Source organism: Borostomias antarcticus (genome assembly GCF_949987555.1).
Source record: "Borostomias antarcticus genome assembly, chromosome: 12".
Taxonomy (NCBI): domain Eukaryota; kingdom Metazoa; phylum Chordata; class Actinopteri; order Stomiiformes; family Stomiidae; genus Borostomias; species Borostomias antarcticus.
This window is the reverse complement of record NC_140245.1, coordinates 11,276,256-11,290,877: the sequence shown is the minus strand read 5'-3', so window position 1 is coordinate 11,290,877 and position 14,622 is coordinate 11,276,256. Positions and strand designations below refer to the sequence as shown.

At 45.1% G+C, this 14,622-nt stretch overlaps 1 protein-coding gene across 1 annotated transcript; it reads right to left on the bottom strand.

The window, feature by feature from the left end:
* Positions 1-1,943: 1,943 nt before the first annotated feature.
* sugp1 (SURP and G patch domain containing 1) lies at positions 1,944-14,582 on the bottom strand. The gene is made up of 14 exons (XM_084446759.1): positions 14,470-14,582; positions 13,924-14,089; positions 13,570-13,682; positions 13,196-13,450; positions 12,714-12,837; positions 11,686-11,789; positions 11,082-11,205; positions 10,496-10,839; positions 10,043-10,149; positions 9,702-9,879; positions 8,298-8,404; positions 6,572-6,717; positions 3,679-3,808; positions 1,944-2,548 (listed from the first exon to the last, which is right to left on the bottom strand). Exons 1-14 carry the CDS (start codon positions 14,492-14,494, stop codon positions 2,522-2,524), a joined length of 1,950 nt encoding a protein of 649 aa, XP_084302885.1. The 5' UTR covers positions 14,495-14,582; the 3' UTR covers positions 1,944-2,521.
* Between the last annotated feature and the right edge of the window lie 40 nt (positions 14,583-14,622).

Sequence of the window (14,622 nt, the reverse complement as noted above, 5' to 3'; positions counted from 1 at the left end):
TCAGGCTGCTTGAGCCTGGGGAGAGAGAGGGGTGTGTGTGAGGCGGGGGGGGGGGGTCTGAGGTCCATTTCTCTAGTGAACACCAGGGGGCGCTAACAGGCAAGAAAATACAATACTAGATCAATTATACAGTACTCTTAATATACAGTACTGCAGACAGCGGTAGTTCTTATTTTCTTTAAAGGAGTAGTAAAGGGAAAAATCATGTTTAGCCCTGTTTTAAGGTTACTTATGATCATATACAATGGTTCAGATCAAAAAGTTGACAAAACTAGCACTTTTGAGAAAGTCTGATAATTGCTCTACCCAGGGTGCGATTTGTAAAAAAAACAAAAAACAGAGGGGGGGACATTTTAAAATAAATTTTAATGTCCAGAAATTGAACAAATGTAAACATCAGAACAAAGGAAACGACTGTATGCTCTTATTGTATTCTTATGTATATACCCAACAAAGTGCTAAAAGAAAGGACAAACCATAGCCTACGATGTTAAGTTATTGATCACACTGCTATGAATGTAGAGCTATCCCGTCCTCATCATAGACCTTTAGACCTCATTAAAAAAAAGTTAAAGGCTACATCAAATCACTGTTACAGTAGGCCTGTGCCTTGAAAGCACATTTGAACACCAGCCATCTATCCCCACCATGGATGTATTAATAGAACTGGATACAGCCACTCCATTCACTGACCGCTATCAACAATTAAGCTCTATTGAACCGCGCCATCTTGGCAAATTTGTAGTCATTTGACCATTTCCGGTGACTTTTGTACTTGCGCAGTTGTGCTTTTCTGGTCTTCCGGTGACTTTTGTACTTGCGCAGTTGTGCTTTTCTGTCCTACGCGCGTCCACGTCCACGGTCAACGTTGGCGTTGACCGCTTCTAGCTATCGAATGGCCGACTGGTGTAAGATGGATAGCCTAACGTTAGAGAGATAAATGTAGTCTATGGTTATGTTAATAAAGCTAACAATGATGTTGTAACATGCATGCAGCACTGCCGATCTGAACGATATATTCATTATTACCATGGATCGGTATTGGGATTGATCAAGGGCGAATGTTAGTTAGTTAGTTGGCATTCTATAATTCGCCATAAAGAAAGATTGTAGTTTATCTGGAAAGGCTTTAAAAAAAATGAAAAAAAATTAGCATATAACTATTTAGTCGCAGCACATACATGTGTAAACTTCCGCAAACTAGGTAGCCTAGCAACATAAACAATAACAATAGCTACCGTAAGTAGTTCCGCTTCCTGAATCCCCTCTGCGGATTGATCTACACATCTACAACGGTGCGTCAATACAAGTCAATGGATTTCATAAAATGATCAATAAAACCCTACAGGATTCATACTTTGCGGCGAATTTGATGTCAGAACACCAACAGACACTGATTACACCCTCGGTGAGTTTCTTGTCTTTGAAATCGAGAGTTTAACATGTTTTTGAATGATTTTTGAAGGTGCTCACCCACATCCATTGTATGACCTAAACGGTGGTAGAGCAATTATCAACTTTCTCAAAAGTGCTAGTTTTGTCAACTTTTTGATCTGAACCATTGTATATGATCATAAGTAGCCTTAAAACCGGGCTAAACATGATTTTTCCCGTTACCACTCCTTTAAGGGAAACAATTGTTTAGATTGTGACTAGACACTGTCAGTATTGCATTGCATACGTTATTCTTTTCAGTGTATTTTATTTTTCTTTACTGTAGGTAAATACTTTATATTAGACTATTTATACTACGCACTTCTTTACATCTTAGACTTTTATAATAACTATTCAAATACTGTTTTATTTTCATCACTTATTCTTTCCTTATTTTACTTTCTATGCAAAAGTTGAGTTTGCTCTGAGGCTAAGAATTTCATTACTGGTGATGCATTTTCATTCATTTTTCATCAAGTATATGACAATAAACTTGAAACTTGAGACTTTATTGTTTACAGATACAGATTTTACATTCATTGCTTGGTATGTGATGTGGAGAGGAAGGTGAAACGGTGAGTGTCGATCTACTAAATATATAACAGAATCACTTACTAAAAATAAGCAGATAATGTACAAATCAACCAAGCCCAGCGTGACTACTGCCGAGCCATGAATAAAAATTGAAACTGGAACAATTGGAAAAGTTATAATCAAAATCACAAACAAAGAGGTCACAATACAATGGACAAGTGATGTAGGTCGTTCTGTGGTTTGAATAACGGTGAAATGTCAGGTGACAAAAACAAGCCATTACAATGCTACCATAGCAATCCAATAGCAAAGAAAATGGTTCGATACACCTGTTGATTACCTACACCATCCAGAAAACTGTTGATTAGATCAAACACAAATCAAGCCTTCATAATATCCATTCTCACACATATACCAGTCACCCTAAAATTCCATGGAGCTCATCTGAACACGTAGCATCCGAAGGTGTCACCAGACAAGTCACAGTCACCAGCAGCCATTGTAGCATGTCACTGTGGTTTAGAAGGGAGATGACCACGAACAGGGCTCTCCATTAGTAGTACGGTCTTCTAGGGTTATTCTGAGAAAAAAGAGGAGCGAGTGGTCAAGGCGGACCAGATTCAAACATTCATTTTGCATAAACATTAAACATTGTTACCAAAGCATTAGCATTGACATGTTAGCATGGAATGGAAATCCAAATTGTGATTAAATATACAATATACAGACATGGACAAAATTGTTGGTACCCCTTCTGTAAAAGAAAGAAAAACCTACAATGGTCACTGAAATAACTTGAAACTGACAAAAGTAATAATGTAATTTAATGCAATGTATTGCTTTATAAATGTTCTTAGCCGGTAGACAAACATACTCCTGGAGCTTGGTCGATCGCCTTGTTGAGAGGGGTCAGGGAAGAATTTTTACAGCTCACTTATCTGGCCCCCGGGTGATTACTGTTTTTTTGCTTCCCTCTGGAATATGTAGAGAGTGGGTCGTATGCCCACCTCCCTTGTTCTGTGTAAAGCGCATTGTGTTGCCTCTGGGTATGAAATGCGCTATACAAATAAAGCTTTGATTGATTGATTGATAATAAATAAATAAAAATTACAGAAAATTAACTAATGAAAATCAGCCATTGCTTTTGAATTGTGGTTCAACAGAATAATAATAATAATTAAAAAAACGAATGAAACTGGGCTGGACAGAAATTATGGTACCCCTAGAAAAGATTGAAAATAGTTTGACCATAGGGACATGTTAAACTAAGGTGTGTCCTCTACTTAGCATCACAGGTGTCTTCAAACGTGTAATCAGTCAGTCTGCCTATTTAAAGTGTGAAAAGTAGTCACTGTGCTCTTTGGTCTCATGGTGTGTACCACACAATATATCTTTCAAGTTATTTCAGTGACCATTGGGGTTTTTTCTTTCTTTAACAGAAGGGTACCAACAATTTTGTCCAGGTCTGTATCAGCCATCTGAATTACACATAGTACACATATGTTTATGTTCAAAGATGTCACACCCAGTTGCGTGTGATATTTACCAGTGGGTTGTGTTGTGTCATAGTTACCAGTGGGTTGTGTTGTGGGTTGTGTTGTGTCATAGTTACCAGTGGGTTGTGGGTTGGGTTGTGTCATAGTTACCAGTGGGTTGTGTTGTGTCATAGTTACCAGTGGGTTGTGTTGTGGGTTGTGTTGTCATAGTTACCAGTGGGTTGGGCCTGAAGCGGTAGGCGAGCATCATCCTCTTCCTGAAGGCGTCGTACTCATCATCATGTCCTGAGAGCTCAGCGGGCCGGTCGACCCCGAAGCCTGCTCCATCCACCGCTGTGGTTCCTCTGGAGCACACAGGACAATTGAGCGACTGAGGTGTGTGTGTGTGTGCAGTATGAGTGTGTGTGTGAGGAGTATGAGTGTGTGTGTGTGTGAGGGGTTTGAGTCTGTGTGTGAGGAGTATGAGTGTGTGAGGGTGAGGGTGAGGGGTTTGTGTGTGTGTGTGAGGGGTTTGAGTGTGTGTGAGGAGTATGAGTGTGTGTGTGTGTGAGGGGTTTGAGTGTGTGTGTGAGGAGTATGTGTGTGTGAGGGGTTTGAGCGTGTGTGTGAGGAGTTTGAGTGTGTGCGTGTGAGGGGTGTGAGTGTGCGTGAGGGTGTGAGGGTATGTGTGTGTGTGTGTGTGTGTGAGGGGTATGAGTGTATATGAGAGGGGTCTGAGTGTGTGTGAGGGGTATGAGTGTGTGTGAGGGGTATGAGTGTGTGTGAGGAGTATGAGTGTGTGTGAGTGTGTGTGTGTGTGAGGGTATGTGTGTGTGCGAGGGTGTGAGTGTGTGTGAGGGTGTGTGTGTGTGTGAGGGTATTTGTGTGTGTGAGGGTGTGTGTGTGTGTGTGTGTGTGTGTGTGGGTGTGAGTGTGTGTGAGTGTATGTGTGTGTGTGTGTGAGGGTATGTGTGTGAGTGTGTGTGTGTGAGAGTGTTTGTGAGGGTATGTGTGTGTGTGTGTGTGTGTGTGTGTTCTCACCGGGTCACCGAGGCCTTGATGCCCTGTCCGTCAGAGCCCAGGCCGTGTGTGAGGGTATGAGTGTGTGTGTGAGGGTATGAGTGTGTGTGTGTGAGTGTGCGTGCGTGTGTGTGTGTGAGGGTATGAGTGTGTGTGTGAGGGTATGAGTGTGTGTGTGTGTGTGTGAGGGTTTGAGTGTGTGTGAGGGTATGAGTGTGTGTGTGAGGGTTTGAGTGTGTGTGTGTGTGTGTGTAAGGGTTTGAGTGTGTGTGAGGGTATGAGTGTGTGTGTGAGGGTATGAGTGTGTGTGTGAGGGTATGTGTGTGTGTGTGTGGTGTGTGAGGGTTTGAGTGTGTGTGAGGGTATGAGTGTGTGTCTGAGGGTATGAGTGTGTGTGTGTGTGTGTGAGGGTATGAGTGTGTGTGATGGTGTGGGTGTGTGTGAGGGTATGAGTGTGTGTGTGAGGGTATGAGTGTGTGTGAGGGTGTGGGTGTGTGTGAGGGAATGAGTGTGTGTGAGGGTATGAGTGTGTGTGAGGGTGTGTGAGGGTATGAGTGTGTGTGAGGGTGTGTGAGGGTATTATTAGAGCAATACTTTTTATTTGTTTCAAATTTGCTCTTGCACTCATGTACATGCATTCCACGCGTTTGACTGTCCAATTAAATGATTCCAACAACTTCTCGCTTATGACGGGACATTTATTCTAACATTCAAACTTAAATCATTCTTACCGCATGGCAGAAGTGTGTTTACGATCGAGCCTCAAACTCTCCAACAAAAATATAAACGCTAGCAGCGGTCTAAAACTGTATGGCTGCGAGCATGAACCTGAGCGCACCACCGGCCCCAATAGAGCATGAACCTGAGCGCACCACCGGCCCCAATAGAGCATGAACCTGAGCACACCACCGGCCACAATAGAGCATGAACCTGAGCACACCACCGGCCACAATAGAGCATGAACCTGAGCGCACCACCGGCCCCAATAGAGCATGAACCTGAGCACACCACCGGCCCCAATAGAGCATGAACCTGAGCACACCACCGGCCCCAATAGAGCATGAACCTGAGCACACCACCGGCCCCAATAGAGCATGAACCTGAGCACACCACCGGCCCCAATAGAGCATGAACCTGAGCGCACCACCGGCCCCAATAGCCAAACAATGAACTAGCGCAGGTGCTGCAGTCAGGAGATGTGATCAGGGACTGCTAATTGCAATCCAACAGCTGACAATTAACACCTTAGTCAGTAACCCAATAATAGTAAACCACATATCAATCAACAAAGTAAATCATTTGGATCCAAACCACAATATTTACCAATAATTCATAATTCAATTCATAAATTTCCTAAACTTCAACTCCATAATTCAAATAGGAAATAAGATCAAGAAATCAGTACGTTCAACAATTTAAATTGGCTCCAACAGGTATGAGTGTGTGTGTGTGTGTGTGTGTGTGTGTGTGTGGGTGTGAGTGTGAGTGTGTGTGAAGGTGTGAGTGTGTGTGAGTGTGTGGGGGTATGAGTGTGTGTGTGAGTGGTTTGAGTGTGTGTGAGGGTGTGTGTGTGTGTGTGTGTGGGTGTGTGTGTGTTCTCACCGGGTCACCGGGGCCTTGATGCCCTGCCCGTCAGAGCCCAGGCTGTGTGTGTGAGGGTGTGAGTGTGTGTGTGTGAGGGTGTGAGTGTGTGTGTGAGTGTGTGTGTGAGGGTGTGTGTGTGTGTGTGTGTGTGTGAGGGTGTGAGTGTGTGTGTTCTCACCGGATCACCGGGGTCTTGATGCCCTGCCCGTCAGAGCCCAGGCCGTGTGTGTGTGTGTGTGAGGGTTTGAGTGTGTGGGGGTATGAGTGTGTGTGTGAGGGGGTTTGAGTATGTGTGTGTGAGGGTATGAGTGTGTGTGTGAGGGGTATGAGTGTGTGTGTGTGTGTGTGTGTGAGTGTGTGGGGGTATGAGTGTGTGTGTGTTCTCACCGGGTCACCGTCAGAGCCCAGGCCGTGTGTGAGGGGTATGAGTGTGTGTGAGGGTGTGTGTGTGTGTGTGTGTGAGAGTGTGAGTGTGTGGGGGTATGAGTGTGTGTGAGGGTGTGTGTGTGAGTGTGTGTTCTCACCGGGTCACCGGGGCCTTGATGCCCTTCCCGTCAGAGCCCAGGCCGTCGCCCTCCTTCCAGCCCATCTTCATGAGCATCTGGAAGCCCAGGTTCTCCACCGTCAGCTTGAACTCTTTATACTCCGAGTAGTCAGGGTCACGGCCCTCCTGTGGATCAGCCATCACTCAATCAATCAATCCATTCAATCAGTGGATCAATCAATTAACCAATCAACCAAACAATTAACAGAGATGAACAGAGGGGAAACAGCACAAGAACATCAGCCTGAGTGAATGAGCATGTCTGTGCTGTTCTGAGCATCCCTCTCACACGGGGCGGTAGGGTGAGCAGCACTTCCTGATGTGACCTCTGCTCTTGGTCGCTGGTCCTTTCTACAGGTGCATCTCACAAAATTTGAATATTGTGGAAAGTGGAAAGTTCATTATTTTCCATAATTTAATTAAAAAAGGGAAACTTTCATATATTATAGATTCATTAAATGTAGTGAAATATTTCAAGGCTGATTGCCTCCATGCCACGCTCCATGTTGATGCAGTCATTTGTGCAAAAGGAGCCCCCACCAAGTATTGAGTGTATAAATTAACATACTGAACATACTGTACAATCACAAAGATAAAAACAAAAAGGCATTAAATATTTCACTTTGTGCAATGGATCTATAGTACATTCAAATTTCACTGTTTGAATTAAACTACGGAAAATAACGGACTTTTTCACAGTATTCTAATTTTCTGAGATGCACCTGTAGTTATGACAACATACTTCCTCATTCACACCAGAATAAGTGAGGTCGGAGGTCATGGACGGTGCCAGGATGTTCTCTCCAGGGGCTAAGGAGGGTCTTGACCAATACATGGGGGGGCTAAGAAAAAAGTTGTTTTTCATGACAAGGGCGTAGGAATGATTTTGACATTAAACACGCCGTATAAACATGCCGTTTTCATAGCTATAATAAACCGTTGTTGCTTGTCAGCCGCTTGGCCAGTTAGCTTAAGTCAGACGGAAGTTACTTAGGCTAAAAATCAGTCGCAAGCCATCAAACGTTCTGATTCAAAACTCATTTGTTGATTTACTCGTATCCAATGTCTAATTTCATAAAGTTTGCTAGTTTACCCTCATGACTGAGAGACATTTACCTCATCCAAATGCAATCATCCTCAAACTCACAGCAGGAGAAAGGGTCACATTAATGCTCCACAAGTGAAAGTGAAGTGAAGTTGGTGGTGATTGGCCAATATTCAAACACTTTGACTAGTCTAGTGGTGACTAGTGTAGTCTAGTCTAGACTTAAGTCTCTTTTCTTTCGAATTACAAAACGATCCATTATGAACGACTGGCTAACGTACGAGCACACTCACATCAGCGCGACTCGTCTGGCGAGGCGAGCTGTTAGGCTCGTAGGCATAGTAACCAGACCAGACCCCACCACGCGCATGTAAATCGCAGGGTACCTGTAGCACGTGCACGCAACCATGGGACCTGATTATGAAGAGAGAATGGCTGATTATGAACTTTTACTTTTTTATTTTATTTTAAAATAAAATATATACCAAAATGTTTGAGGGGGCTTAACCGGGGCTAAGCAGATTTGTGACGGGGCTATAGCCCCGCCTAGCCCCGGTGTAGCACCGTCCCTGGATGAGGGAAGGATAGGACCCAGTATTGAGACAAGGCCCGGGATGAGGGAAGGATATGATCCAGTATTGAGACCAGGCCCGGGACTGACCTTGAGCGCCTTGAATGTCTCCATAAACTTCTCCAGTTCCTCGGGAGGCAGGAAGTCTCCAATGAAGTGCTTCCCCTTCCCCATGTCCGTCAGCGACTCCGCCCACTCTGGGGGAGGGGGGGCAGAGAAACACAGCAGGTCAGACACCGACCTCTGACCTCCACAAAAAACATATACAGGTGCATCTCAAAAAATTAGTGTAACATCGTGGAAAAGTTCCACATTCAAGTTAAATTTTTTACGTAATTTAATTCAAAAAGTGATACTTTCATATATTCTAGATTCAATACACTATATTTCAAATCTTCATGATTACGACTTACAGCTCATGAAAATCACAAATCCAGTCTCTCAAAATATCAGAATATCACATAAGACCAATCAAAAAAGGGATTTATAATACAGTAAAGACATGTCAACCTCCGTGGAGGCAATCAGCCTGTGGCACTGCTGAGGTGTTATGGAAGCCCAGGTTGCTTTGATAGCGGCCTTCAGCTCATCTGCATTGTTGGGTCCGGTGTCTCTCATCTTCCTCTTGAATATATTGAATATTTCACTTTATGTGTAATGAATCAAGAATATATGAAAGTTTCACTTTTTGAATTAAATTATAGGAAATACTGTACTTTTCCACGATATTACATTTTTTTGAGATGCACCTGTAGAAACATCTATGGGGAATCGCTGTCAAGGTTCAAGCCATAAAGATTGCATAAAGATTAATATAGATCCATCGAGAAATGAACTACCCTTCTATCTTGTGAGAGTGTCAGATTTTACCGGGACAAATTCCTGGCGCATGTAAATGTGCTTTTCCGCTAAAAGGCGATAATGGCTCTTAAAGCCACGTTCTAAAAGGTGGTAGTGACTCTTAAAGCCAGGTTCTAAATCATGTTTAGCCCTGTTTTAAGGCTACTTATGATCATATACAATGGTTCAGATCAAAAAGTTGACAAAACTAGCACTGTTGAGAAAGTTGCTAATTGCTCTACCACCGTTTAGGTTATACAATGGATGTGGGTGAGCACCGTGAAAAATCATTCAAAAACATGTTAAACTCTCGATTTCAACCGAGTGACTCTTATAGCCAGGTTCTAAATGGCGGTAGTGACTCTTAAAGCCAGGTTCTAAATGGCGGTAGTGACTCTTATAGCCAGGTTCTAAATGGCGGTAGTGACTCTTAAAGCCAGGTTCTAAATGGCGGTAGTGACTCTTAAAGCCAGGTTCTAAATGGCGGTAGTGACTCTTAAAGCCAGGTTCTAAATGGCGGTAGTGACTCTTAAAGCCAGGTTCTAAATGGCGGTAGTGACTCTTAAAGCCAGGTTCTAAACGGCGGTAGTGACTCTTAAAGCCAGGTTCTAAATGGCGGTAGTGACTCTTAAAGCCACGCTTCATCCGTCTCACCGCGCGTCTTCTCCATCTCCATATGGCGGAGGCGGTGCTCCCAGGTGCCGGCCTGCTGGTCCACCTCCTCGTCGCTGTCGTACTCGTGCTGGTGGTCCCGCACCGCCTTCTCCCACATCACCTGCATCTCTGCCATGGCCCGCTTGTGCTTCATGATCATGTCAAACATCTCCTGCATCTAAGGTGGGGTTGGGAGAGGGACACAGTTAGGTCAACATACAGCAATACAAACAATGTTGAAGCCTATGGTGTCCCAAAGCCTTATCGCTGGGGGTCACATATAATAATGGTCTTCTTGATTTGAAATGTTCTGTGTGTCACTTTGCTCATTGGCTCTTTACCTCCTGTTGTTCTTTCAGCTGTTTCTTCTGGTCCTCGGACAGCTCTGTCACTCCTACCAGACCCACAGGCTTCCCTTTCTTATATCCCAGGCCCCTCAGCTCCTGGGCTGCAACACACACACACACACACACACACACATACATACACACACACACACACACACACACACACACACACACACACACACACACACACACACACACACACACACACACACACACACACACACACACACACACACACACACACACTTTTATGTTGCTACTCTTGCACTTTGGCTCTAGCACTAGATTATGCTCTTAGTCACTTGTTTAGAAAGGAGATGCACTTGTGAGTTCTGGCGAGTAGTTGCACACTGACTTCCTATGTTAAATGCAATTATTCAAAGTCACTTTGGATAAAATTGTCTGTTAAATGGCTGTAATGTAGTGTGTCTGTGGTTGAGTGTGTACCAGAGAGCGAGGGCGTGCTGGGCTCCTGGTACTCCGCCTCCTGGGGGATGATGATGGGAGGCAGGGGCAGCTCCACCTTGTCATCCTCCGACCCCCAACGACTCTTCCTTTTCCGCTTGACAGCAGGAGGCGCTGTCTCCTGCGCCTGAGAGGGCAGCCCTCCAGAGAGCCCCAGCCCCGCCTGGTGGGGGTGTCGTGGGGGAGACCCGGGGGGTGTAGGGGTGTATCGTTTGGGCCCTGCTGCCCCAGAGGGAGGCGGACTCTGGGAGCGCTTGGCCCGGCGGAACTCCTCTATTTTGTCTTTGTAGAATCGGTGCGCGGCACTTTGAAATTCGTATAGAAAACTGAAGGGCAGAGAGAGGTTCCTCAGACGGAAATAGGGAACAAAAGGGCTGAGTGTCACGAAAGATCACAAAAGTTGAATTCAATTTGCAATTCTTTATCATTCATCAAGATTAACCTTATATTGTAAAATAATATTCCAAAATTGACAAATTATTTCAACAGCTTAAGCACATTCTACACACAACAGCATATCCGCAGGTTCCCGTGGAGATCCCGTGACTCAGAGAACACGCAGACTGACCTGAAAGCGGGGTTGTCCCGGTTGTGCTGGGCAGCGATGGCTTCCACCTCGGGGCCACCGTCGGCCACGAACCTGGCCAGCTTCTCGGCCACCTGCCGCGTGTCCTCGTCCACTGGGGGGGAGACTTTAAGCAGCCTATCAGTACTGGGGCTCAACTCACACTCTACTACTGAACACCGAACCTCAACTGGCCCTCACACACCAGCAGTCTACAGTCAGTGGGGGATAAAAGAGGAGGAGCAGGGGAGACAGGAGGAGCAGGGGAGAGAGGAGGCGCAGGGGTGGTGATTGGGGGAGATGAGGACGGTATGGATGGTCTGAATTTAGGAGTGTTTTCCTAACACTGATGAATACATAGGTCAGATGCCTTGTGAAAAGCACTTGTCTTTAATTTTCAATTTGGACTAAATTTCTCCTAATCGAGTGGTGTCTTGTGAAACATTATCTTATTGAAAAATGCACATTCAGCTCCATAGGGACAGAGAGAGAGAGAGAGAGAGAGAAAGAGAGAGAGAGAGAGTGAACATGTTAGAGAAAGAATGAATGTGTGAGCGTGTGTGTGAGACAGAGAGAGAGTGTGTGAAAGATGTAGTAATAATCTCACCATTAGACCGTGAGGCAGGCTCAGGTCGTGGGTGATGCTTCCTGAGTTCCGCCACCCTCTTTCTGTAGTACAGATAATCTCTGCTGTTCTTGTCATACAAAAACCTGCAAGGCAACATGGAACAGATTAAAGAAATACAGCATGACAAGGTGTGTTATATACTATACCAACGTGGACAAATTACACAGGTTAAATCCAGGACTAAGATTCAATGGAGAATAGTTTATTCAAATCTCTGCACAATAATACACTACACACCAGTCTAGACTAGACAAGACTACATTTACATGCAAAGCCTGTCACAGAACCGTAGGATTCAGGTATTTGAACGTTCTGGAAGGAAAGTGAAAGGGCTGAGGGTTGCTCAGTTGGTTACTCTAGTCTAGACGGTGGCGGAGGATTTCCAAAAGCAAAAGCGCCTATTTGGCAATATTTCAGATTTAAACCCAATGCTAATAGCTGGGAAACCTCATAACATCAATGAGGCAATCTGTAAACTCTGGAGCTCGTCATGCCGTAACGTGAACACCGTTGCTCTGTGCTGCGAGGCTGCGACCCACTCTGCTGCACGCGGACAGAGTGAAGGAGAGGATCAGTTGCCTGGCTCCCGCCCCTGAATCTGAATAACAATTCAATCTGGGTGTCAAGACCAGTGGAGCAGAGCAGACACTCAGTTTATAATTGTAGCATCCCAAGCTTATTATTTTACAAAGTAGAGTCTTTTTAATGTGTAATGAATAAAATAATAAAATTAAATATATGTAATTTATTTAGTTGAAACAGTTTACATTCTTGCTCCGCCTCAGCAAACAGCAAACACTGAGATCAGCAGGCTACACCTGACATTGTATTATTCCATTAGCCTACTTTTCCTGATGTTTTAGGCTATTGTCGTGGTATTGTTTTAGTATCGGTATCGAGATATTTTTAGCAGGTATCGTATCGAAGTTAGAATTTTGGTATCGTGACAACACTAAGCGGGAGTTAGGGACATGGTTCATAACTACTCATGTGGCCTTGAGACTTACGAGAAAACAGGATTGTCCTTGTAGTCCTCCTTGGCCTTCCTCTCCAGCTCAGGGCCGCCCTCGGCCACGAAGGTGGCCATCTTGTCTAGGATGAGCCGTGTGTCTGGGTCCTCTGGGGGAGAAACTTTAAACAGGCTATGAGTACAAGTGGTCTATGCGTATGAGACAATGAATACCGGAGCACAGGAAATTCTGCAGTCACATGTCAATCAGACCCGGGTCGAAATACTATCGGAATATTTTGATGACCCATCCGTGTTTGACTGGTCTTGTCTGGCACTAGGCTGCTCTTCAGAAATGCACACCCTACCCACCTGAGACGCCATGCAGACCCAAGCAAACGCGAAAGGTATCTGGACCTTTCGAAATCAAGGGACAACAACAACCCCAGTGCCTGACCTGAGACAGATGGGCAACATGTGACCTTGCTGTTGTGACCCTCGCCCACCCCCTGCCCCCCGCTAGCACAGACCCTGGCTTACCTTTCACCTCCAGAAAACTGGAGTCATCCACCTCCTCCTCCTCCTCATCATCTCCGTCCGGCGAGCAGAACACGCTGGGCCTCTGGGACCCCACCAGGGAGCTCTTCTTGGTCTGGGAGTAGTTCTTGAACTGGCTCAGCATGCTGCTGATACCCAGGCCCGGGCGCTTGCCAATGAGGATGCTCCTCTTGTGGGGCGCCGACCCACCTGATGACGGACTCTGGGTCGACGAAGACTTGGAATTGCTGTTAGAACCTGGAGGGGGATATGCAGATAGTAGGATAGGGTTGGGGTCATGCAGTCCACATCATCCTCATCATCCACTGAAACGGATGAGGGTGTAGCAGCATGGTGGAATGAGCGGTCCTACTCACCAGAGTCTGTGCTTGGTTTGTCCTTCTGCATTTTCATGAACTGCTGGAGGAAGCTGCCATCGTTCACAAACTTGTTGTTGTTGTTGGAGGGCCCCTGCAGGGGGCTAGGGGCGCTAGAGGCATAACGTCACAAGAGAGACGATGAGTGTGCTGTCCGCATCACTTTCACAGTGAAAGACTGCCATTTTCGGTTTGGCAAGCGATTTTCTAATGGAGCTTCCCCCCATTAATGTATTATTGAAACCAAAGGTCGGGTGTACTTGGCAGATCAACTTAACATACACTTCATACACTGGTATTTGGAATGTATCCACGTACATTGAGTTACATGGTTGTTACTGTGCGTTACTGTACCTCTGTGGCAGTGGCTTGGTGGGTGTCTGGACGTTCCGTTTGGCCTGCTCTGCCATCTTAGCTTCAATCTCCCTCTTCTTCTGAGCAATTAGCTCCTCCTGGCGAAGGATGTTCACACTCATCTTGCTCTTCTGCGGTGGGGGCCGAGTCTTCCAGCCGCCCCGTCCTGTTGGAGGAGAAAGTACACATAACCAGATGGATTAAAGAAGGGTGGATCAACAGCCTACTGTTACGGGAGTTGTTATTCTTGCTCTGTTAACAAAATACTGTTTAACGTTATATTAACGTCAGTGGGGGATAAGTCTCGTGTGTGAATGGGCACTCATGTTTTGTTGATGATCCAATTATTTGCATTGCATGATAAAAAGTGAGGGGAATGAGAAACTCGTTAAAAATAGTCTAGCCAACTGAACTAACAATATTACAGACTGAGCTAACGTTAGCTTGTTACTGTGGTTGTCTGCAGCTAACCTTAGCTAGCTAAAACAATGTGATAATATAAAGTATTATTGTTTTCCCGTACTACCATAACATAGTGATAATTACCTGAGTCACTAGACTCCATATTCATCTCCCACAAGAAATAATAGCTGTATTTGTTTAAATCACCCTTTTAAAAAATATAGCTGCCGTTAGCTAGCTAACTAGTGATAGCAAAATATGCTGCAAGGGAAGCTACATTTCCGCTTCCGTCGCAGC